The sequence below is a fragment of the Manacus candei genome, unplaced genomic scaffold (assembly GCF_025592945.1).
Source record: "Manacus candei isolate 608988 ecotype Guabito, Panama unplaced genomic scaffold, ASM2559294v1 h1tg000098l, whole genome shotgun sequence".
Classification (NCBI taxonomy): domain Eukaryota; kingdom Metazoa; phylum Chordata; class Aves; order Passeriformes; family Pipridae; genus Manacus; species Manacus candei.
In genome coordinates, this window is record NW_026138146.1 from 211,033 (window position 1) to 233,369 (window position 22,337).

At 58.5% G+C, this 22,337-nt stretch overlaps 1 protein-coding gene and 2 long non-coding RNA genes across 4 annotated transcripts; all 3 read right to left on the reverse strand.

The window, feature by feature from the left end:
* Positions 1-849: 849 nt before the first annotated feature.
* Positions 850-17,248, reverse strand: LOC127461254 (keratin, type II cytoskeletal 80-like). Its single transcript, XM_051768923.1, has 9 exons — positions 16,905-17,248; positions 12,912-13,126; positions 9,716-9,776; positions 7,841-7,936; positions 5,701-5,865; positions 4,150-4,275; positions 3,060-3,280; positions 1,192-1,247; positions 850-1,109 (listed from the first exon to the last, which is right to left on the reverse strand). Exons 1-9 carry the CDS (start codon positions 17,148-17,150, stop codon positions 1,000-1,002), a joined length of 1,296 nt encoding a protein of 431 aa, XP_051624883.1. The 5' UTR covers positions 17,151-17,248; the 3' UTR covers positions 850-999.
* LOC127461259 (uncharacterized) lies at positions 10,323-10,938 on the reverse strand. The gene is made up of 4 exons (XR_007900006.1): positions 10,813-10,938; positions 10,609-10,766; positions 10,408-10,430; positions 10,323-10,339 (listed from the first exon to the last, which is right to left on the reverse strand). It is a non-coding gene; the product is annotated as an uncharacterized LOC127461259 (long non-coding RNA).
* LOC127461261 (uncharacterized) lies at positions 14,785-16,592 on the reverse strand. Of its 2 annotated transcripts, XR_007900011.1 has the most exons (5): positions 16,507-16,592; positions 15,810-16,028; positions 15,325-15,407; positions 14,970-15,157; positions 14,785-14,885 (listed from the first exon to the last, which is right to left on the reverse strand). It is a non-coding gene; the product is annotated as an uncharacterized LOC127461261 (long non-coding RNA). The 2 variants fall into 2 exon arrangements; XR_007900010.1 differs by having other exon boundaries at positions 14,970-15,407.
* Positions 17,249-22,337: the final 5,089 nt, after the last annotated feature.

Here is a 22,337-nt window from a genome sequence, read left to right on the forward strand (position 1 = left end):
GGTGGGAATGGATTTCCCAGAGGATTCCATCCCTTGGGAGCGTCCAAGGCCATCTGGGAGGGTGGAAGATGAAAGGTGGGATGGGAGGAGCTTTGAGGTCCCTTAAGGTCCCTCCCAATCCAACCCACCCCGAGGTTTTCGGAATTCCAGCTAAATGGGAACCGACATCCCAATTTTTGGACGGTGTGTGGGGGGTCTGGAGCACCTGGAGAGGGAGCAGGAAAATCCCAAATCCCAGCTGGGAGGATTTCAGCTCCGGAGGGAAGGGATGAGGGGCCTCCCAAGGGCTGGAGCAGCCGAGGATTGTCCGGAGCCGGGAATCTGGGGGGGGACAAATCCCTCTGGAAGGGCAATTCCCAATGGCTGGGAAAGCTGGCCGGTGTTTTCCTTGGAAAGCCACGGCAGGGAACAGCTCTGGGAGCAGGAGGAGGGGTTGGGGACACCGGGAAAGGGACAAAGGGGGGGCAGGACCCTCCCCCTCCTCCCCCGGGACATTCCTGGGGCGGCTGCAAATCCCTCGGGAAAGGGGGGATGGGATGGGAATGGGAATGGGAATGGGAATGGGAATGGGAATGGGAATGGGAGAGTCCCAGAGGTCCTGGGATGGGAATGGGAATGGGAAGGGGAGAGTCCCGGAGGTCCTGGGATGGGAATGGAAACGAGAATGAGAATGGGAAGGGGAGAGTCCCAGAGGTCCTGGGATGGGGATGGGAATGGGAGAGTCCCAGAGGTCCTGGGATGGGGATGGGAATGGAAGAGTCCCAGAAGTCCTGGGATGGGAATGGGAATGGGAATGGGACATTCCCGGAGGTCCTGGGTGGGTTCTGCTGGAGGGGGGTGTGTGGGGGGGGACAGGGACCCGCGGGATCCTCGTCCCTCGGGAGGCCGGAATGTGGGACCAAGGGCTTTCCAGGTGTTTCCAGGTGCTTCCCAGGGTGAGGATCTTCCCATCGAGGATCTTCCCAGGTGGAATCCCAGCCCGGGAGGTCCCCGGGGGTGTCACTGGGCCCCCCGGAGGGTCTTTGTGCCGCCTCCGTTGGGCGAAGAGCCGGGAATTCCCTGCCCCGCTCCGGCAAAAAGCCGGGAATGGCACCGGGCACTGGCGGAGACTGGAAGAGAGGGATGGGGGGGGGTCAGGAACGGCCCGGAACGGCCCCAATTCCCGAGTTTTGGAGGGGTGGGAGCACTCACGGGGCCGGGGCCGGGAGCGGACGGCGCTGATGACGGCGGGGATGGGCTGCTCCAGGCTGGGGACGGAAGGACACGGGTTAGACTCGGCCCCGGGCGGAGGGACCGCGGGAGGAGCTCCGGGAACAGCTGGAGAGGTTCCGGGGAACATCTGGGGACGGTCTGGACACCACCCCCCAGGGACATTCTGGGGAACATCTGGAGAGGTTCTGGGGAACATCTGGAGAACTTCTAGGGAACACCCAGAGAGGTTCTGGAGAACGTCCAGAGAACACCCAGAGGAGTTCTGGGGAACATCTGGAGAGGTTCTGGGGATGGTCTGGGCACCAACCCCCAGGGACATCCTGGAGAACATCCAGAGAGGTTCTGGGGAACATCTGGAGAGGTTCTAGGGAACACCCAGAGAGGTTCCAGAGAACATCCAGAGAACCTCGGGAGGAGTTCTGGGGAACATCTGGAGAGGTCCCGGGGAACATCTGGGGACGGTCTGAGCACCACTCCCCAGGGACATTCTGGAGAACACCCAGAGGAGTTTTGGGGAACATCTGGAGAGGTTCTAGGGAACATCTAGAGGAATTCTGGAGAACATCCAGAGAACATCCAGAGGAGTTCTGGAGAACACCTGGAGAGGTTCTGGAGAACATCCTGAGAACATCCCCAGAGGTTCCAGGGAACATCCAGAGAGATTCTGGAGAACATCCACGGATGTTCTGGAGATGTTCTGGAGAACATCCAGAGAGGGTCTGGAGAACATCCAGAGAACATCTGGAGGAGTTCTGGAGAACATCTGAAGAGGTTCTAGGGAACATCTGGTGATGGTCTGGGCACCACCCCCCAGGGACATCCTGGAGAACCTCTGGAGAAGTTCCTGAGGAAAAGCTAATAAATGCTAGAGAACATCTGAAGGTGTTCTGGAGAACATCCAGAGAGGGTCTGGAGAACATCTGGAGAGGTTCTGGGGAACATTTGGGGATGGTCTCGGCACCACCCCCCAGGGACATTCAGGAGAACATCCAGAGAGGTTCCAGGGAACATCCAGAGAGGGTCTGGAGAACACCCAGAGAGGGTCTGGAGAAGTTCTGGAGAACATCCAGAGGAATTCCGGAGAACATCTGGAGAGGTTCTAGAGAATATCCAGAGAGGTTCTGGGGAACATCTGGTGGCAGCCTGGGCACCAACCAGAGACATCCTGGAGAACATCCCCAAAGGTTCCAGGGAACATCCAGAGAGGTTGTGGAGATCATCCAGGGAACTTCAGGAGAAGTTCTGGAGAACATCTGGAGAGGTTCTGGGGAACTTCTAGGGACAGTCTGGGACCACCTGCCAGGAACATCCTGGAGAACATCCCCAGAGGTTCCAGGGAACATCTAGAGAGGGTCTGGAGAACACCCAGAGAACATCCAGAAGAGTTCTGGAGAACACCTGGAGAAGTTCTGGAGAACACCTGGAGAAGCTCTGGGGAACATCTGGAGAAGCTCTGGGGAACATCTGGAGAAGTTTTGGGGAACATCTGGAGAAGCTCTGGGGAACATCTGGAGAAGTTTTGGGGAACATCTGGAGAAGCTCTGGGGAACATCTGGAGAAGTTCTGGGGAACATCTGGAGAAGTTCTGGGGAACATCTGGAGAATTTTTGGAAGCCTCAACCTGGGGAGTCCGGGGCAAAACTTGGGAGCAGCCGATGGGCCTGAGCTGCTGGGATTTGTCCTTCCCGTGGCCAAATCCAACTCCAAACTGGGGATCTGGGCAGCGGGGGCTGTCCCTGGAGATGGTCCCTCCATCCCAACCCACCCCACGATCTCCTGATGTCCCACCGGGCAGGAGGGCACCGGCGATCCCAGTGTTCCCAGTGTTCCCAGTGCTCCCAGTTCACCTGCTCTCCTCCCCTTCCATGAGCTTCCTGTAGGTGAGGATCTCCACGTCCAGGGCCAGTTTGATGTTCATGAGCTCCTGGTGCTCCTTGACCAGCTGGGCCACACGCTCCTTGTTCCTCTGCAGGGCCTCCTCCAGCCCCGCCAGCTTGGCCTTGGCGTCCCGCAGCGCCGCGTCGCCCTGCTCGCCCGCCTCCCGGATGTGCTCCTCCAGGAACAGGCACTGGAGAGTTGGGAATGGCAATGGGAATGTCATTGGGACACCCCGTGTCCCCTCCCGGATGTTTTCCCCCTCATTCCCACCTGGCTCCTCTGGGACACGATTTCCAAGCACAGTTTGGATTTGGATGTGGATGTTTTCCATCCCCATTCCCATCCCCATTCCCATCCCATTCCCACCTGGCTCCGCTGGGACACGATTCCCGAGCGCAGTTTGGATTTGGATGTGGTTATTCCCATCCCCATTCCCATCCCATTCCCACCTGGCTCCTCTGGGACACGATTCCCGAGCCCAGTTTGGATGTTTTCCATCCCATTCCCACCTGGCTGCGCTGGGACACGATTCCCAAGCCCAGTTTGGATTTGGATGTGGTTATTCCCATCCCCATCCCATTCCCATTCCCACCTGGCTCCTCTGGGACACGATTCCCAAGTGCAGTTTGGATTTGGATGTGGTTATTCCCATTCCCATCCCATTCCCATTCCCATCCCATTCCCACCTGGCTGCGCTGGGACACGATTCCCAAGTGCAGTTTGGATTTGGCTGTGGTTATTCCCATTCCCATCCCATTCCCATTCCCACCTGGCTCCTCTGGGACACGATTCCCAAGCCCAGTTTGGATTTGGATGTGGATGTTTTCCATCCCCATTCCCACCTGGCTGCACTGGGACACGATTCCTGAGCCCAGTTTGGATGTTTTCCATGCCCATTCCCACCTGGCTGTGCTGGGACACGATTCCCGAGCGCAGTTTGGATTTGGATGTGGATGTTTTCCATGCCCATTCCCACCTGGCTCCTCTGGGACACGATTCCCGAGCCCAGTTTGGATTTGGATGTGGTTATTCCCATTCCCATTCCCATCCCATTCCCACCTGGCTCCTCTGGGACACGATTCCCGAGCGCAGTTTCTGGATCCGGATGTTGAGCTCCGCGATCTCCCTCCGGCTCTCCAGGAGGTGCCCCCCGAACGTCCCGGCCTGGGAATGGCCCTCGCTCAGCTGGGGGGACATGGAACGGGAGCCAGGGATCATCCCAGCCCTTCCCAGTGCATCCCAGCCCTTCCCAGTGCATCCCAGCCCTTCCCAGTCCATCCCAGCCCTTCCCAGTGCATCCCAACCCTTCCCAGTGCATCCCAGCCCTTCCCAGTGCATCCCAGCCCTTCCCAGCCCATCCCAACCCTTCCCAGCCCATCCCAGCCCTTCCCAGTGCATCCCAGCCCTTCCCAGTCTGATTCCAGCCCTTCCCAGTCTGATTCCAGCCCTTCCCAGCCTATCCCAGCCCTTCCCAGTGTATCCCAGCCCTTCCCAGCACATCCCAGCCCTTCCCAGTCCATCCCAACCCTTCCAGTCTATCCCAGTCCTTCCCAGTCCATCCCAGCCCTTTCCACTCTGATCCCAGCCATTCCCAGTCTACCCCAGCCATTCCCAGTCTGATTCCAGCCCTTCCCAGTCTCATCCCAGCCTTTCCCAGTCTATCCCAACCATTCCTGGCCAATCCTAGCCCTTCCCAGTGCATCCCACTCCTTCCCAGTCTGCTCCCAGCCCTTCCCAAGCTGATTTCCAGTCCATCCCAGTCCTTCCCAGGCTATCCCAGCCATTCCCAGTCTATTCCAGCCCTTCCCAGTCTGATCCCAGCTGTTCCCACTGCATCCCAGCCATTCCCAGTCTATCCCAGCCCTTCCCAGTGCATCCCAGCCCTTCCCAGTGCATCCCAGCCATTCCCAGTCTATCCCAGCCCTTCCCAGTGCATCCCAGCCCTTCCCAGTGCATCCCAGCCATTCCCAGTCTATCCCAGCCCTTCCCAGTGCATCCCAGCCCTTCCCAGTGCATCCCAGCCCTTCCCAGTGCATCCCAGCCCTTCCCAGTCTGATCTCAGCCTTTCCCAAGCTGATTTCCAGTCTATCCCGTCCTTCCCATTCTGCTCCCAGCCCTTCCCAGTCTGACCCCAGCCTTTCCCAAGCTGATTTCCAGTGTATCCCAGCTGTTCCCAGTGTGCTCCCAGTCCTTCCCAGTGTATCCCAGCTGTTCCCATTGCCATTCCCAGTGCCTTCCAGCCCTTCCCAGTGCATCCCAGCCCTTCCCAGTGTGCTCCCAGCCGTTCCCAGTGTATCCCAGCCCTTCCCAGTGTATCCCAGCCCTTCCCAGTCTATCCCAGCCCTTCCCAGTCTATCCCAGCCCTTCCCAGTCTATCCCAGCCCTTCCCAGTGTGCTCCCAGTCCTTCCCAGTGTATCCCAGCTGTTCCCATTGCCATTCCCAGTGCCTCCCAGCCGTTCCCAGTTTCCTCCCAGCCATTCCCAGTGTGCTCCCAGCCCTTCCCAGTGCCCCCCAGCCCTTCCCAGTGCCTCCCAGCCCTTTCCATTCTGCTCCCAGCCATTCCCAGTTTCCTCCCAGCCATTCCCATTCTGCTCCCAGCCATCCCAGACCTTCCTCCTGGACAGGGCCTCGGCCTCGATCCAGCTGTGCCGGGCCAGGCTCTCGTACTGGGCCCGAACGTCCTCCACGACCCGGGAAAGGTCCATCGGGCACGAGGGGTCGATGCCCAGGACCACCGAGATGTCCTTGAGCTCCGACAGCAGCTCCTGCAGCTCCTGCGGAACGGGAATGGCTGGGAATGGTTGGGAATGGCTGGGAATGGTTGGGAATGGCTGGGGATGGCTGGGGATGGCTGGGAACAGCTGGGAATGGCTGGGAATGGCTGGGAATGGAGCTCCGACAGCAGCTCCTGCAGCTCCTGCGGAACGGGAATGGTTGGGAATGGTGGGGAATGGCTGGGAATGGCTGGGAAGGGCTGGGAATGGCTGGGAATGGCTGGGGATGTGGGATTGGGGCAGCGGGGAATGGCTGGGAATGGAGCTCCGACAGCAGCTCCTGCAGCTCCTGTGGAACGGGAATGGCTGGGAATGGTGGGGAATGGCTGGGAATGTGGGATTGGGGCAGCAGGGAATGGCTGGGAATGTGGGATTGGGGCAGCAGGGAATGGCTGGGAATGGAGCTCCGACAGCAGCTCCTGCAGCTCCTGCGGAACGGGACACTGGGAATGGCTGGGAATGTGGGATTGGGGCAGCAGGGAGTGCCTGGGAATGGCTGGGAATGGCTGGGGATGGTTGGGAATGGCTGGGAGTGCCTGGGAATGGCTGGGGATGGTTGGGAATGGCTGGGAGTGCCTGGGAATGGCTGGGGATGGTTGGGAATGGATGGGAGTGCCTGGGAATGCCTGGGAATGGTGGGGAATGGTGGGGAATGGTTGGGGATGGCTGGGAATGGCTGGGAGTGGATGGGAATGGATGGTAATGGCTGGGAATGTGGGATTGGGGGGGAAATGCAAGGGAATGTGGGATTGAGGGGGAAATGTCTGGGAATGTGGGACTGGGGCAGTGGGAATGGCTCGGCTGGGAAGGGCCCAAAAGCCCGGCCAGTCCCAACTTTCCATGGGATTCCAGCATTCCAGGGGGATCCAACCTGGCCTTGGACACTCCCAGGGATCCAGGGGCAGCCACAGCTCCTCTGGGAATCCCATCCCAGGGCCTCCCCACCCTCCCAGCCAGGAATTCCTTCCCCAATATCCCCCCTAAATCCCCCCTTTCCCAGTGGGAAGCCATTCCCTGTGTCTGTCCCTCCAGCCCTTGTCCCCAGTCCCTCTCCAGCTCTCCTGGAGCCCCTTCAGGCCCTGGAAAAGGTTCCAAGCTCTCCTTGGATCCTTCCCTTCCCCCAGGGAATGTCAATATTCCCCTGCCAGGCGTTTTAAGAGCTTGGAATGCCGGAATTCCAATAAATCCCCAGGATTCCCCCATTTCTGAGCCCGCTGGGGGACGTTTTCCAGGCCCTGGGATGGTTCTGCCTGAGGCTGGAGCAGCCTCGGGGTCCTTCCCTCCCTTCCCTGGGATCATCCCTGTCCTTGGATCCCCGGGAAAGGAGTGGTTGGGATTCTCCAGCCCCTCCCCCACCTTCTCCAGGTGTCCCAGTCCTGGAGTTCTTCCCCTGAGTTCGGGAATTCTGGGCTCTCTCGGGACCTGGGATCAACCCCCGTCCCCGGGGAGCAGGAGCTGAGCCCAATTTTGGGATGAGCCGGGAATTCCTGCCCGTTCCAGGGGAACCCAACCCCTTCCCCCAAGGTCCGAGGGGCCAAAGGAACCCCCTGAGCCGACTGAAACTGGGAATGTGAGTGCAGGAACAGGGATTAACCCCTTAGACCCGGGGATTAACTCCTTAGACCCAGGGATTAACCCCTTAGACCCAGGGATTAACTCCTTAGACCCAGGGATTAACTCCTTACACCCGGGGATTAACCCCTTAGACCCAGGGATTAACCCCTTAGACCCGGGGATTAACCCCTTAGACCCAGGGATTAACCCCTTAGACCTGGGGATTAACCCCTTAGACCTGGGGATTAACCCCTTAGACCCAGGGATTAACCCCTTAGACCCAGGGATTAACCCCTTAGACCCGGCCTAAGCCGTGTTCGGCTCCCGCTCCGCCAGAACTCCAGGAAAACTCCCTCTCCGGAGCGGATTTGCCCCCCCCCCGGCATTCCCGGTTTTCCCAGGGCCTCTCCCGGGCTCTCACCTGCTCGTAGATGGATTTCTTGAGCTCCAGCAGCTCCTGCAGCCCCTTGAGCTTCACCTCCAGCTCGGTGCGGTGCAGGGTGCTCACATCCAGGTCCTGGGCAACGGGAAGGGGCCGGGAATGCGGGATCAGGAGCATTCCCACTGATCCCCTTCCCCCAGAGGGATCCCCGTCCAGGGGAGGGGCCAAGGACGGGGGTTGGAGAAACGTGGAGGGGGGAGATGGCCCTGGGGAAGGGGAGGATCCAGGGAGAGCTTGGAGAGGGCTGGAGAACCTTTGGCATGGAGAGAGACGGAGAGCTGGGAATGTTCCCCTGGAGAAGGGAAGGATCCAGGGAGAGCTTGGAGCCACTTCCAGGGCCTGAAGGGGCTCCAGGAGAGCTGGAGAGGGACTGGGGACAAGGGCTGGAGGGACAGACACAGGGAATGGCTTCCCACTGGGAAAGGGGGGATTTAGGGGGGATATTGGGAAGGAATTCCTGTCTGGGAGGGTGGGGAGGCCCTGGGATGGATTTCCCAGAGGAGCTGTGGCTGCCCCTGGATCCCTGGGAGTGTCCAAGGTCAGGTTGGATCCCCCTGGGATGGTGGGAGGTGTCCCTGCCCATGGACAGGTGCTTCCACTCCCATTCCTGCTGGATTTGGGAATGTTCCACCACTCCAAGCTCCTCCTCCAGACCTTTATCCCCCAAACCCAGCAGTGGGATCAGGACTGCTGAGCTTGGCTGAGCCTGGACCATCTCCAGGCCCTTCTGAGCCACTCCAGGGTTTTTTGGGAGCCACACATGGCCCAGACTCCCTTTGGAATTGGGGTCACCACTCCCTGTCCTGCTCCAGACCTTTTTATCCCCCAAAACCAGCCCTGTGGGATCAGGACTGCTGGGCTTGGCTGAGCCTGGACCATCTCCAGGCTCTCCTGAGCCCACCCAGAGCTGCTCAGGGATCAATCCCAGCCTTTCCCAGCCCTGGTGTCACCCAGAGGAGTCTCCTGGGAAGTTCAGACCCCCCAGGGCAGGGAATTCCTGAGGGATCAGGGATGCTCTGACCCCCAGCTTCTTCCACAAGTGTCCCAGACTCCCATTCCTGCTGGATTTGGGGCTGTTCCACCACTCCAAGCTCCTCCTCCAGACCTTTTTGTCCCCCAAAACCAGGACTGCTGATCCTGGCTGAGCCTGGACCATCTCCAGGCTCTTCTGAGCCCACCCAACGGGAGCACACAGGAGTTTCCTGGGAAGTTCAGACCCCCCAGGGCAGGGAATTCCTGAGGGATCAGGGATGGTCTGACTCCCAGGTGCTTCCACTCCCATTCCTGCTGGATTTGGGAATGTTCCACCACTCCAAGCTCCTCCTCCAGACCTTTATCCCCCAAATCCAGCAGTGGGATCAGGACTGCTGGTCCTGGCTGAGCCTGGACCATCTCCAGGCCCTTCTGAGCCACTCCAGGGTTTTTTGGGAGCCACACATGGCCCAGGCTCCCTTTGGAATTGGGGTCACCACTCCCTGTCCTGCTCCAGACCTTTTATCCCTCAAAACCAGCCCTGTGGGACCAGGACTGCTGGTCCTGGCTGAGCCTGGACCATCTCCAGGCTCTCCTGAGCCCACCCAGAGCTGCTCAGGGATCAATCCCAGCCTTTCCCAGCCCTGGTGTCACCCAGAGGGGTCTCCTGGGAATCTCAGACCCCCCATTCCTGCTGGATTTGGGAATGTTCCACCACTCCAAGCTCCTCCTGCAGACCTTTATCCCCCAAAACCAGCAGTGGGATCAGGACTGGCTGAGCCTGGATTATCTCCAGGCTCTCCTGAGCCCACCCAGATCCCAGATTTCCCAATCCCAGCCTTTCCCAGCCCATCCTGGTGGGATTTTTCCCCCCCCATCCACCTTTTTGAGCTCCATGAAGGTGAATTCCATCCCGCTGCAGAGCCGGATTTCATCCTCGTACCTGGAAAAGGGGGAAAAGCCCGGAATTACATCCCAGGAAAACCTCAGGGCAGCTCCAGGTCGGTCTGGAGCCCCCCCAGATTTATCCAAAGCTCCCAGTTTTCCTCTCCCCGAGCTGGGATATCCCAGGCTGGGATCCCAACCTCATTCCAGAGGCTCTGGAATAACCCCGGGAGCGTTTCAGGGCTGGAAAACCCCCGGGAAGGGAGGAGGGAGTTTAATCCTGGCTCAATTTGGGGGCTGGGAAGCCTCAGGCCCCTCCCAGAGGGGGGAAGGGGGAGTTGGGCTTGGCCCAAATTCCTCAGTTTTCACCCCAAACCTTTCCCAGAGTCTGAGGCTCTTCCCAAGGGAACTCGTGACAATTCCAGTTCTGCTGTCCCAGCTGATCCCAAAGGATTTGGGAAGTAACAAAGGGTCTGGCAAAGGAATTCCTGGAAAACAGAGCCCATGGAGCAGCTGGGAAAGGGGGAATTCCCAAATATCCTTGTGAGGAACCCGCAGGAGTTTAAATCCGGGTGGGATAAGGCAGGATCAGGTGGATCCTGCTCCCAAAAATATCCAAACCTGCTCCCAAAAATATCCAAACCTGCTCCCCAAAAATACTTAAAACTGCACCCAAAAAATATCTAAACCTTCTCCCAAAAAATATCCAAACCTGCTCCCAAAAATATCCCAACCTGCTCCCAAAAAATATCTAAACGTGATCCTAAAAATATCCAAACCTGCTCCCCAAAAATATCCAAACCTGCTCCCAAAAAGATCCAAACCTGCTCCAAAAATATCTAAACCTGATTCCAAATCACATCCCAACCTGCTCCCAAAAATATCCCAACCTGCTCCTAAAAAATATCCAAACCTGCTCTCAAAAATATCCAAACCTGCTCCCAAAAATATCCAAACCTGCTCCCAAAAATATCCCAACCTGCTCCCAAAAAACATCCAAACTTGCTCCTAAAAAATATCTAAACTGGATCCCAAAAAATACCTAAACCTGCTCCTAAAAATATCCAAACCTACTCCCCAAATAATATCTAAACCTGTTCGCAAAAAATATCTAAACCTGCTCCCAAAAATATCCAAACCTGCTCCCAAAAAATATCCAAACCTGTTCCTAAAAAATATCTAAACCTGCTCCTAAAAATGTCCAAACCTGCTCCCAAAAATGTCCAAACCTGCTCCCAAAAACATCCAAACCTGCTCCAAAAATATCCAAACCTGCTCCCAGAAAGATCCCAGCCCAGCCCTGTCCCAGCCCTGCTGAGCCCCCGGGGGTTGAGCCCGGCCTGTCCAGCCCCGGCTCAGCCAGGCCGGGAGTGACCGGGAGTGACCGGGCTGGGATCGGCTCCCAGTGGGAATGGGGCTGGAATGGGGCTGGAATGGGGGCTGGAATGGGGGAATGGAATGGGGGCTGGAATGGGGCTGGAATTGGGGCTGGAATGGGGGCTGGAATTGGGGCTGGAATTGGGGACTGGAATTGGGGACTGGAATGGGGGCTGGAATTGGGGACTGGAATGGGGGACTGGAATGGGGGACTGGAATGGGGGACTGGAATGGGGGACTGGAATGGGGGACTGGAATGGGGGCTGGAATGGGGGGCTGGAATGGGGGGCTGGAATGGGGGGCTGGGAATGGGGGCCTGGAATGGGAACCCGGAATGGGGGACTGGAATGGGGGCTGGAATGGGGGACTGGAATGGGGGGCTGGAATTGGGGGGCTGGAATGGGGGCTGGGAATGGGGGCTGGGAATGGGGGCTGGAATGGGGGACTGGGAATGGGGGCTGGAATTGGGGCTGGAATGGGGGCTGGAATGGGGGCTGGAATTGGGGCTGGAATGGGGGCTGGAATGGGGGACTGGGAATGGGGGACTGGGAATGGGGGCCTGGAATGGGGGCCTGGAATGGGGGACTGGAATGGGGGTCTGGAATGGGGGCCTGGAATGGGAGTCCATCCCAGTCCATCCCAGTCCATCCCAGTCTGTCCCATTTGCTCCCAGTCCATCCCAGTCCATCCCAGTCAATCCCCATCAATCCCAGTTCATCCCAGTCCACCCCAGTCTATCCCAGTTTGTCCCAGTCTGTCCCAGCCGTTCCCAGTCCATCCCAGTCTGTCCCAGGCCATCCCAGTATATCTCAGTTCATCCCAGTCTATCCCAGCTCATCCCAGTCTGTCCCAATTGGTCCCAGTCCATCCCAGTCTCTCCCCGTCAATCCCAGTTCATCCCAGTCTGTCCCACTCAATCCTGGTCTGTCCCAGTCCATCCCAGCCATTCCCAGTCTATCCCAGTCCCTCCAAGTTCACCCCAGTACGTCCCAGTTCATCCCAGTCTGTCCCAGTCCATCCCAAACCCACAGTTCCAAACTGGGAATTTATCCCTGGGAATCCCAGGCTGGAGCTGCCAAACCAATCCCACCTTCTCCCTGTGCCCCTGAATTCTTTGGAATTAAATTTTTATCGGTTTCCTTCCCTCTCCCATTACCCAGGAAGGAGCTGGGATCCCAAATTCCCCAACCCACACTTCCAAACTGGGAATTTATCCCTTGGGAATCTCAGGCTGGATCTGCCAAACCAACCCCACCTTCTCCCTGTGCCCCAGAACTCCTTGGAATCTGTGCCCTTGAATTCCCTGGAATTCCATTTGGATGGGATTCCTTCCCTCTCCCATTACCCAGGAAGAGTTTGGGATCCCAAATTCCCAAACCCACACTTCCAAACCGGGAATATCTTCCTGGGAATCCCAGCCTGGAGCTGCCAAACCAATCCCACCTTCTCCCTGTGTTCCTGAACTCCCTGGAATTCCATTTGGATGGGTTTCCTTCCCTCTCCCATTACCAGGAAAAGTAAATTCTCAGTTCCACAGTTCCAAACTGTGAATTTATCCCTTGGAAATCCCAGGCTGGATCTGTCAAACCAATCCCACCTTCTCCCTGTGCCCCTGAACTCCCTGGAATTCCATTTGGATGGGATTCCTTCCCTCTCCCATTACTCACAAAGAGTCTGGGATCCCAAATTCCCAAACCCAACAGTTCCAAACTGGGAATTTCTCCCTTGGAATCCCAGGCTGGATCTGCCAACCCCCCCCCCCCCCCCACCTTCTCCCTGTGCTCCCGAGCTCCAACCCCTGGAATGTGGCACCCACTTGCTGCGGAAGGCGTCCATGGTGCCGAGCACCTTCTCCAGCTCCCGCTCCAGGTTCTCCTGCTCCAGGCTCAGGGCCTTCCTCTCCTGGCTCATCCTGCCCATGAACTGCTCGTAGATGGCCCGGACGTCGGCGTCCGACTGGGAATTGTCCTGTTCCTTCAGGAAGTTCCACCTCGTGGTCAGCACCTTGTTCTGCTGCTCCAGGTCCTGCACCTGCGGGAGCGCAGCCGGAGCCGTCACACTCCGGGAGCCGGAGCCAGAATTCCCAGCGGGAAAGGAGACCCCAAAGACCTCCTGGGAGTGGATCCAGGGCTGTCACACACCGGGAGCCAGAGCCAGAGCTCCTGGTGGGAAAGGAGACCCTGGAGACCTCCTGGGAGCTCTCGGGATTCTCTGGAAGATTCTCCCACCCCTCCTCCTTCCCAGTGCTAATCCAGGTCCCTGGGAGTTAATCCCAGCCCCTCCAAGGTCCCTAAATTAATCCCAACCCCTCCAAGGCCCCTGGGAGTTAATCCCAACCCATTCCAGGTCCCCGGGGAGTTAATCCCAACCCATTCCAGGTCCCTGGGAGTTAACCCCAACCCCTCCAAGGCCCCTGGGGAGTTAATCCCAACCCCTCCAAGGTCCCTAAATTAATCCCAACCCCTCCAAGGCCCCTGGGGAGTTAATCCCAACCCATTCCAGGTCCCCGGGGAGTTAATCCCAACCCATTCCAGGTCCCTGGGAGTTAACCCCAACCCCTCCAAGGCCCCTGGGGAGTTAATCCCAACCCCTCCAAGGCCCCTGGGTTAATCCCAACCCCTCCAAGGTCCCTGGGAGTTAATCCCAACCCCTCCAAGGCCCCTGGGGGGTTAATCCCAACCCATCCCAGGTCCCTGGGGAGTTAATCCCAACCCCTCCCAGGCGGCCGGAGTTTGGCAATCCCAGGTTCCCTGTGCTGCCTGAGCCGGGCTCTGCCGGGACCTGCCTGGGCCGGGCCTTGTTTTCCTTGGAGAAATCCTTGGAGAAATCCTCCTGCCTCCTCCAGGAGAGGAGCAGCCGCCCTGCCCTGGCTGGGGATACCTCGGGATCCTCCAGGAGAGGAGCAGCCGCCCTGCCCTGGCTTTGGATCCTTGGGATCCTCCAGGAGAGGAGCAGCCGCCCTGCCCTGGCCGTGGATCCCTCAGGATCCTCCTGGGAGAGGAGCAGCCGCCCTTCCCTGGCTTTGGATCCTTTGGGATCCTCCAGGAGAGGAGCAGCCGCCCTGCCCTGGCTGGGGATCCTTTGGGATCCTCCAGGAGAGGAGCAGCTGCCCTGCCCTGGCTTTGGATCCCTCGGGATCCTCCTGGGAGAGGAGCAGCCGCCCTTCCCTGGCTGGGGATCCTTTGGGATCCTCCAGGAGAGGAGCAGCCGCCCTGCCCTGGCTTTGGATCCTTTGGGATCCTCCAGGAGAGGAGCAGCCGCCCTGCCCTGGCTTTGGATCCTTTGGGATCCTCCTGGGAGAGGAGCAGCCGCCCTGCCCTGGCTTTGGATCCCTCGGGATCCTCCCGGGGTGCCCGCCCATGGAGCTGGGATGAGTTCCCAGCTCAGTTTAGGCGCAGGATTTGAGGCCGGGATGAGGGGGGTCCTGCCCTGGAGACGCTGCCCGGCCTTGTTAGGCCAAGATTGTGGCAGGTCTGACTCCCTGGGTCATGAGGCCGATGGTCCCAGCCTGGCCAGGCCGGGCTCAAGGCCTTGGGAGGGCTCCTGAGAGCCTGCAGAGTGTCGTTTCCTAAAACCGGATCTATCCCCACTAAAACCGGATCTATCCCCACTAAAACCGGATCTATCCCCACTAAAACCGGATCTATCCCCACTAAAACCGGATCTATCCCCACTAAAACCGGATCTATCCCCACTAAAACCGGATCTATCCCCACTAAAACCGGATCTATCCCCACTAAAACTGGATCTATCCTCACTAAAACCGGATCTGTCCTCACTAAAACTGGATCTATCCCCACTAAAACCGGATCTATCCCCACTAAAACCGGATCTATCCGCACTAAAACCAGATCTATCCTCTCTAAAACCAGACCTATCCTCACTAAAACCAGACCTGTCCTCTCTAAAAATGGGTCTGGAGTCCCCAAAACCAGACCTATCGTCCATAAATGAGATCTGGCATCCCTAAAACCAGAGCTACCCTCCCTAAAAACAGACCTAACACCCCTAAAACCAGACCTATCCTCCCTAAAAACAGACCTCTCATTCCCAAAACCAGACCTCTCATCCCCAAAACCAGCCCTAACATCCCTAAATCCAGGTTTATCCTCTCTAAGTCCAGATTTATCCTCCCTAAGTCCAGATTTATCCTCCCTAAATGAGACTGGACACCCCTAAAACCAGACTTATCCTCCCTAAAACCAGACCCATCCTCCCCCAAAACAGACCTGTCATCCCCCAAACCAGCCCTGACACCCCTAAATCCAGATTTATCCTCCCTAAATGAGATGTAACAGCCCTAAAACCAGACCTACTCTCCCTGAGACCGAACACCCCTAAAACCAGACCTATCCTCCCTAAAAACAGACCTGTCATCCCCAAAGCCAGAGCTGTCATCCCCAAAAACAGCCCTATCATCCCTAAATCCAGCTTTATCCTCCCTAAATCCAGCTTTATCCTCCCTAAAACCAGAGCTATCATCCCCCAAACCAGCCTTAACACCCCTAAATCCAGATTTACCCTCCCTAAACGAGACCAAACACCCCTAAAACCTCTCCCTAGATGAGACGGAGCACCCCTAAAACCAGATTTATCCTCCCTAAAAACAGACCTCTCATCCCTCAAACCAGACCTGTCATCCCAAAACCAGCCCTAACATCTCTAAACCCAGATTTATTCTCCCTAATGAGACTGAACACCCCTAAAACCAGACTTATCCTCCCTAAATGAGACTGGACACCCCTAAAACCAGAGCTACCCTTCCTAAATGAGACCAAGCACCCCTAAAACCTCTCCCTAGATGAGACCGAGCACCCCTAAAACCAGATTTATCCTCCCCAAAACCAGAGCTTTCATCCCCAAAACCAGCCCTAACACTCTTAAATCCCGATTTATCCTCCCTAAATGAGACATTACACCCCTAAAACCAGACCTACCCTCCCCAGGCCCCCTAAACCCTCTCCCCAGGTGAGCCCGAGCCCCCCTAAGCCCGGCCCTGCCCTCTCTAAATGAGACACAACACCTCTAAACCCAGACCTACCCTCCCTAAAAACAGACCTACACTCCCCAAAACCAGCCCTAACACCCCTAAATCCAGATTTACCCTCCCTAAATGAGACCAAACACCCCTAAAACCTCTCCCCAGGCGAGACAGAGCAGCCCTAAAACCAGATTTATCATCCCCAAAACCAGACCTGTCATCCCCCAAACCAGCCCTAACACCCCTAAAACCAGACCTACCCTCCCTAAATGAGGTTGGACACCCCTAAAACCTCTCCCTAGATGAGACCAAGCACTCCTAAAACCAGACTTATCCTCCCTGAGACGTAACACCCTTAAAACCAGACCTACCCTCCCTAAAAACAGACCTCTCATCCCCAAAACCGGCCCTAGCACCCCTAAAACCAGACCTATCCTCCCTAAATGAGACCGAGCCCCCCTAAAACCAGACCTACCCTCCCTAAATGAGACATAACACCCCTAAAACCAGACCTACCCTCCCCAAAACCAGCCCTAACACCTCTAAATCCAGATTTATCCTCCCTAAATGAGCCCGAGGCCCCCTAAACCCTCTCCCCAGGTGAGCCCGAGCCCCCCTAAGCCCGGCCCTGCCCTCTCTAAATGAGACACAACACCTCTAAACCCAGACCTACCCTCCCTAAAAACAGACCTCTCATCCCCCAAACCAGCCCTAGCACCCCTAAATCCAGACCTACCCTCCCTAAACGAGCCCGAGCCCCCCTAAACCCCCTCCCCAGGTGAGCCCTCTCCCCCCTAAGCCCGGCCCCGAGCCCCCCTGAGCCCGGACCTTCTCGATGAGCGTCACGAACTGGTTGTTGAGCGCTTTGATCTCGTCCTTCTCCTGCCGCCGCAGCTCCTGCAGCTCCGGATCCACGTCCAGGCTCGGGGGGGGGGCCCGGAGCGGCCCGGCCGTGCCCAGGGGGGCTCGGGGGGCTCCCTCGGGGGTCGCCGCCCCGTCGGGACCCGCAGCCCGGCTCATGCCCCGGGCCGAGCTCAGGGACCCCCCGGCGATGGCTGAGCTCGGGTTCGTCATGAGCCGGGATGGGACGGGACGGACGGGGGGGGAAACAGGGGGAAAACAACCCGAGGGAGGGATGGATTTGGGAGCGGAGGGTGGGAGCTGAGGCGGGCGGGGAGGGAATTCCAGCGGCGGGAGGTGCCGGGGCCGGGCCGGGCAGGGCGGGCCCGCTGATGTCACCCGGACTCAGCCCCGGCTGGGGGATGAGCTCCCGCTCCCGCCCCGGCCCTGCCCTCCTGCCCTCCGCAGCTCCCCTGGAATGCGGAGGCACCGGCGGGTCCCGCTCCCTCCCCGGCCCTTCCTTCTCGAGTTTCTGCGTCCTCCTGTTCCAGTCCTGGGTCCTTCTCCAGTCCCTTCGTCCTTCTGTTCTAATCCCAGATCCTTCTCCAGTCCCTTCGTCCTCCTGTTCCAGTCCTGGGTCCTTCTTCAGTCCCTGTGTCCTCCTGTTCCAGTCCTGGGTCCTTCTCCAGTCCCTTCGTCCTTCTGTTCTAATCCCAGATCCTTCTCCAGTCCCTGTGTCCTTTCATTCAAATCCTGGGTCCTTCTCCAGTCCCTGTGTCTTCCTGTTCCAGTCCTGGGTCCTTCTCCAGTCCCTGTGTCCTTTCATTCCAACCCTGGATCCTTCTCCAGTCCCTTCGTCCTCCTGTTCCAGTCCTGGATCCTTCTCCAGTCCCTGTGTCCTTTTATTCCAATCCTGGGTCCTTCTCCAGTCTCTGTGTCCTCCTGTTCCAGTCCTGGGTCCTTCTCCAGTCCCTGCGTCCTTCTCCAGTCACTGTGTCCTCCTTCTCTGAAACCAGCCCTAACATCCCTAAAGCCAGCCCTATCCTCCCTAAATCCAGCCCTATCCTCCCTAAATCCAGCCCTATCATCCCCAAAACCAGACCTATCCTCCCCAAAACCAGACCTATCCTCCAGGGATACCATGGGGGGATCCAGGGATACTGGGGGGGATCCAGGGATACCGTGGGGGGATCCAGGGATACTGGGGGGGATCCAGGGATACCGTGGGGGGATCCAGGGATACTGGGGGGGAGATCCAGGGATACTGGGGGGGATCCAGGGATACCATGGGGGATCCAGGGATACTGGGGGGGGGATCCAGGGATACTGGGGGGGGGATCCAGGGATACTGGGGGGGGATCCAGAGATACTGAGGGGGGGATTCAGGGATACTGGGGGGGGGGGATTCTGGGATCCCTTGGAGTGCCCCTGCCCAGCCCTGGGACAGTGGGGGGGAGTCTGGGGGGGACACGGGATGGGGGGACACTGCAGGGACTGGGGGTGGGACAGAGGATGGGACACTGCAGGGACGGGGTGGGCATGGGGGGGACACTGCAGGGACGGGGTGGGCACGGGGGGGACAGTGCAGGGACAGGGATTGGGCCGGGGGGGACACTGCAGGGCTGGGGGGGACATTGCAAGGACAGAGGGACACAGGGGGGACACTGCAGGGATGGGGGGTGGGACAGAGGATGGGACACTGCAGGGACAGGGAGTGGGATGGAGGGGACACTGCAGGGACAGGGGGTGGGATGGGGGGACACTGCAGGGACAGGGGGTGGGATGGGATGGGGGGACACTGCAGGGACAGGGGGGACACTGCAGGGCCGGGGGTGGGATGGGGGGACACTGCAGGGCCGGGGGTGGTCCCAGGTGAGAATTCCAGCCCAGCCTGGGGGGGCTTTGTGGGCCCTGGCCAGGGGCTGGTTGGGGGGAGCTCGGTAGCCCTTCCCGAGCTCCTCCCCATCCCTGCTCCTTCTCCCCCTCGCTTTCCCCTTCTCCCTTCCCAATTATCCCTTCCCTCTCTCACTTTTCCCTTCTCCCTTCCCAATTATCCCTTCTCTCTCACTTTCCCCTTCTCCCTTCCCAATTATCCCTTCCCTCTCTCACTTTTCCCTTCTCCCTTCCCAATTATCCCTTCTCTCTCACTTTCCCCTTCTCCCCTCTCTCTTATTCCTCCTCTTTCATTTATCCATCTCCCCCCTCCCCGATTCCTTCTCTCACTTCTCCCTTCTCCCCCTCATTCCTTCTCTCTCACTTTTCTCCCTCCTCACTTATTCCTTTTCCCCTCCCTTATTCCATCTCCCCTTTCCACCTCTCTTTCCCTTATTCCACCTCCCCTTTCACTTTTCCCTTCTCCCCTCTCATTCTTTCCTTCTCTCCCCCCCTTGTCCCCTTTCCCTCTCACTTTTCCCTTTTCTCTCTCACTTTTCCCTTTTCCCTCTCACTTTTCCCTTTTCCCTCTCACTTTTCCCTTTTCCCTCTCACTTTTCCCTTTTCCCTCTCACTTTTCCCTTTTCCCTCTCACTTTTCCCTTTTCCCTCTCACTTTTCCCTTTTCCCTCTCACTTTTCCCTTTTCCCTCTCACTTTTCCCTTTTCCCTCTCACTTTTCCCTTTTCCCTCTCACTTTTCCCTTTTCCCTCTCACTTTTCCCTTTTCCCTCTCACTTTTCCCTTTTCCCTCTCACTTTTCCCTTCTCCCTCTCACTTTTCCCTTTTCCCTCCCACTTTTCCCTTCTCCCCTCCTCCCTATCCCTTCTTTCCAGGCTCATCCCCTCTCCTGGTGTCCCATTTCCACTCCCCCCTCCCCTTTTCCTTCCTTTCAGCGCCCGCCCGGCCCCGCCACCTCCCGCTCCTCCTCCGGCCCCTTCCCTGCTTCATTTTGGGATCCCAAATCAACCCCTTTGGGATCCCAAATCAACCCCCCTTTGGGATCCCAAATCAACCCCTTTCGGGATCCCAAATCAACTCCCTTTGGGATCCCAAATCAACCCCCCTTTGGGATCCCAAATCAACCCCCCTTTGGGATCCCAAATCAACCCCCCTTTGGGATCCCAAATCAACCCCCCTTTGGGATCCCAAATCAACCCCCCTTTGGGATCCCAAATCAACCCCCTTTGGGATCCCAAATCAACCCCCTTTTGGGATCCCAAATCAACCCCCTTTTGGGATCCCTAATCAACCCCTTTCGGGATCCCAAATCAACCCCCTTTTGGGATTTCTGGGGGAAACGACGCGAAGCCGAAGCTCTGCCCCGAGCGCGCCGTCAGCGCCGAGGAATTCCCCGCCGGCTTTGGGAGTTTGGGGAGTTCTGGGAGCTTGGGGAGGCAGGACGGGACGTGCCCGCAGCTGCTCCGCTCCCAGGAGCGTTCCCAGCTCCCGCTGCTCCCAGGAAAATTCAGGGATTGAGAAGAAAAAAACCACCTAAAAAGGCTGGCAAGGGTGGTGACGTCACCAATTCCCGCCGGGATGTGCCGGTTGTTCCCTTCCCACCCTCGGGGGATCCCCTGGGACGGGGGGAGGGAGCTGCGGGGGCCGGATCTGCCCCGGCAGCAGCTCCCAGGTGGAATCCCGGAATCCCGGAATCCCGGGATAGAAGCGTGGAATGGTTTGGGTGGGAAGGGGCGTTAAAAATCATCCAGTGCCACCCCCTGCCCTGGGCAGGGACACCTCCCACCATCCCAGGGGGATCCAGCCTGGCCTTGGACACTTCCAGGGGATCCAGGGGCAGCCACAGCTCCTCTGGGAATTCCATCCCAGGGCCTCCCCCAGTTCCTCTCCCTCTGCACCCCGGGGTGGGCAGGGCAGGGGGGCCCTCAGGTGAGACCCCCCTGCAGAGCTGCTTCCAGGGGGGATTCCCAGCACAGGGAGGAGGTGGAGCCCTTGGAATGACCCCGGAGGAGGCCACGGAGCTGCTCCAAGGGCTGGAGAACCTTTGGCATGGAGAGAGACTGGGAGAGCTGGGGAGGGATTCACCTGGAGAAGGGAAGGATCCAGGGACACCTTGGAGCCACTTCCAGGGCCTGAAGGGGCTCCAGGAGAGCTGGAGAGGGACTGGGGACAAGGGCTGGAGGGACAGACACAGGGAATGGCTTCCCACTGGGAAAGAGGGGATTTAGGGGGGATATTGGGAAGGAATTCCTGGCTGGGAGGGTGGGGAGGCCCTGGGATGGATTTCCCAGAGAAGCTGTGGCTGCCCCTGCATCCCTGGGAGTGTCCCAGGCCGGGTTGGATCCCCCTGGGACGGTGGGAGGTGTCCCTGCCCAGGGCAGGGGGTGGAACGGGATCATCTCTAACGCCCCTTCCCACCCAAGCATTCCCTAAATCCCTGATCCCCGCGTGCTCCCAGCCATCCCTCACCCCCAGGGGTTCCCGAGCCGTACTGGGAGGCGGCAGATTCCCAGTTCCTTCCCCCCATCCCGGCCCCGGCAGGAGCAGAAGGAGCCGCGCCGGGAGCATCCCGAGGATTTGCGTTCCCGGCGCTTCCCAACAAACTCCCTCGTTCCCTCCCGCTCCAGCCGCGATTCCAGCGGCTCCCGGCGCTCCGGTGTCACCTGCAACGAGGCGCTTTGTTTGCTCGGTGACTCATTCCCGAATTAATGAGCTGCCGCCTCCTAATGAGCCGCGGGAGCGGCCGGAGCGGCTCCTTCTGTGCCACAGCTGCGGGGGAAAATCCCCCGGGAACGGGGTTTTAGGGGAAAAAAGCACCGCCTGTGACAGCCAAGGGGTGGTTTTGAGCCGTTTTGGGGGCTCTTCCCCTCCACTGAGGGGCTGGGGAGGCCTTGGAATGTGGGAAGGAGGAATCCTTAGCACAGGATCATGGAATGGGCTGGGTTGGAGGGACCTTAAAGCTCATCCAGTGCAACATTTCCATGGGCAGGGAAACCTCCCACCATCCCAGGGGGATCCAACCCGGCCTTGGACACTCCCAGGGATCCAGGGGCAGCCACAGCTTCTCTGGGAATTCCATCCCAGGGCCTCCCCACCCTCCCAGACAGGAATTCCTTCCCAAAATCCTCCCTAAACCCCCCCTTTCCCAGTGGGAAGCCATTCCCTGTGTCTGTCCCTCCATCCCCCATCCCAAATCCCTCTCCAGCTCTCCTGGAGCCCCTTCAGGCCCTGGAAGGGGCTCCAAGCTCTCCCTGGATCCTTCCCTTCTCCAGGGGAACATTCCCAGCTCTCCCAGCCTGGCTCCAGAATCAAGGAATCCTGGAATGGGTTGGGAAGGACCTTAAATCCCATCCCACCTTTCCATAGGCAGGGACACCTCCCACCATCCCAGGGGGATCCAACCCGGCCTGGGACACTCCCAGGGATCCAGGGGCAGCCACAGCTCCTCTGGGAATTCCATCCCAGGGCCTCCCCACCCTCCCAGCCAGGAATTCCTTCCCCGAATCCCAGCTCTCCCATCTCCTGGACTTT

Coding starts and splice junctions, on each gene's coding strand:
- LOC127461254 (XM_051768923.1), bottom strand. CDS start 17,150: ATGACGAACCCGAGCTCAGCCATCGCCGGGGGGTCCCTGAGCTCGGCC. Junction 9,777..12,911: donor ATGGACGCCTTCCGCAGCAA/GTGGGTGCCACA, acceptor CCCCTTTTCCAG/GTACGAGGATGAAATCCGGC. Junction 5,866..7,840: donor AGAAATCCATCTACGAGCAG/GTGAGAGCCCGG, acceptor CCCGTTCCGCAG/GAGCTGCAGGAGCTGCTGTC.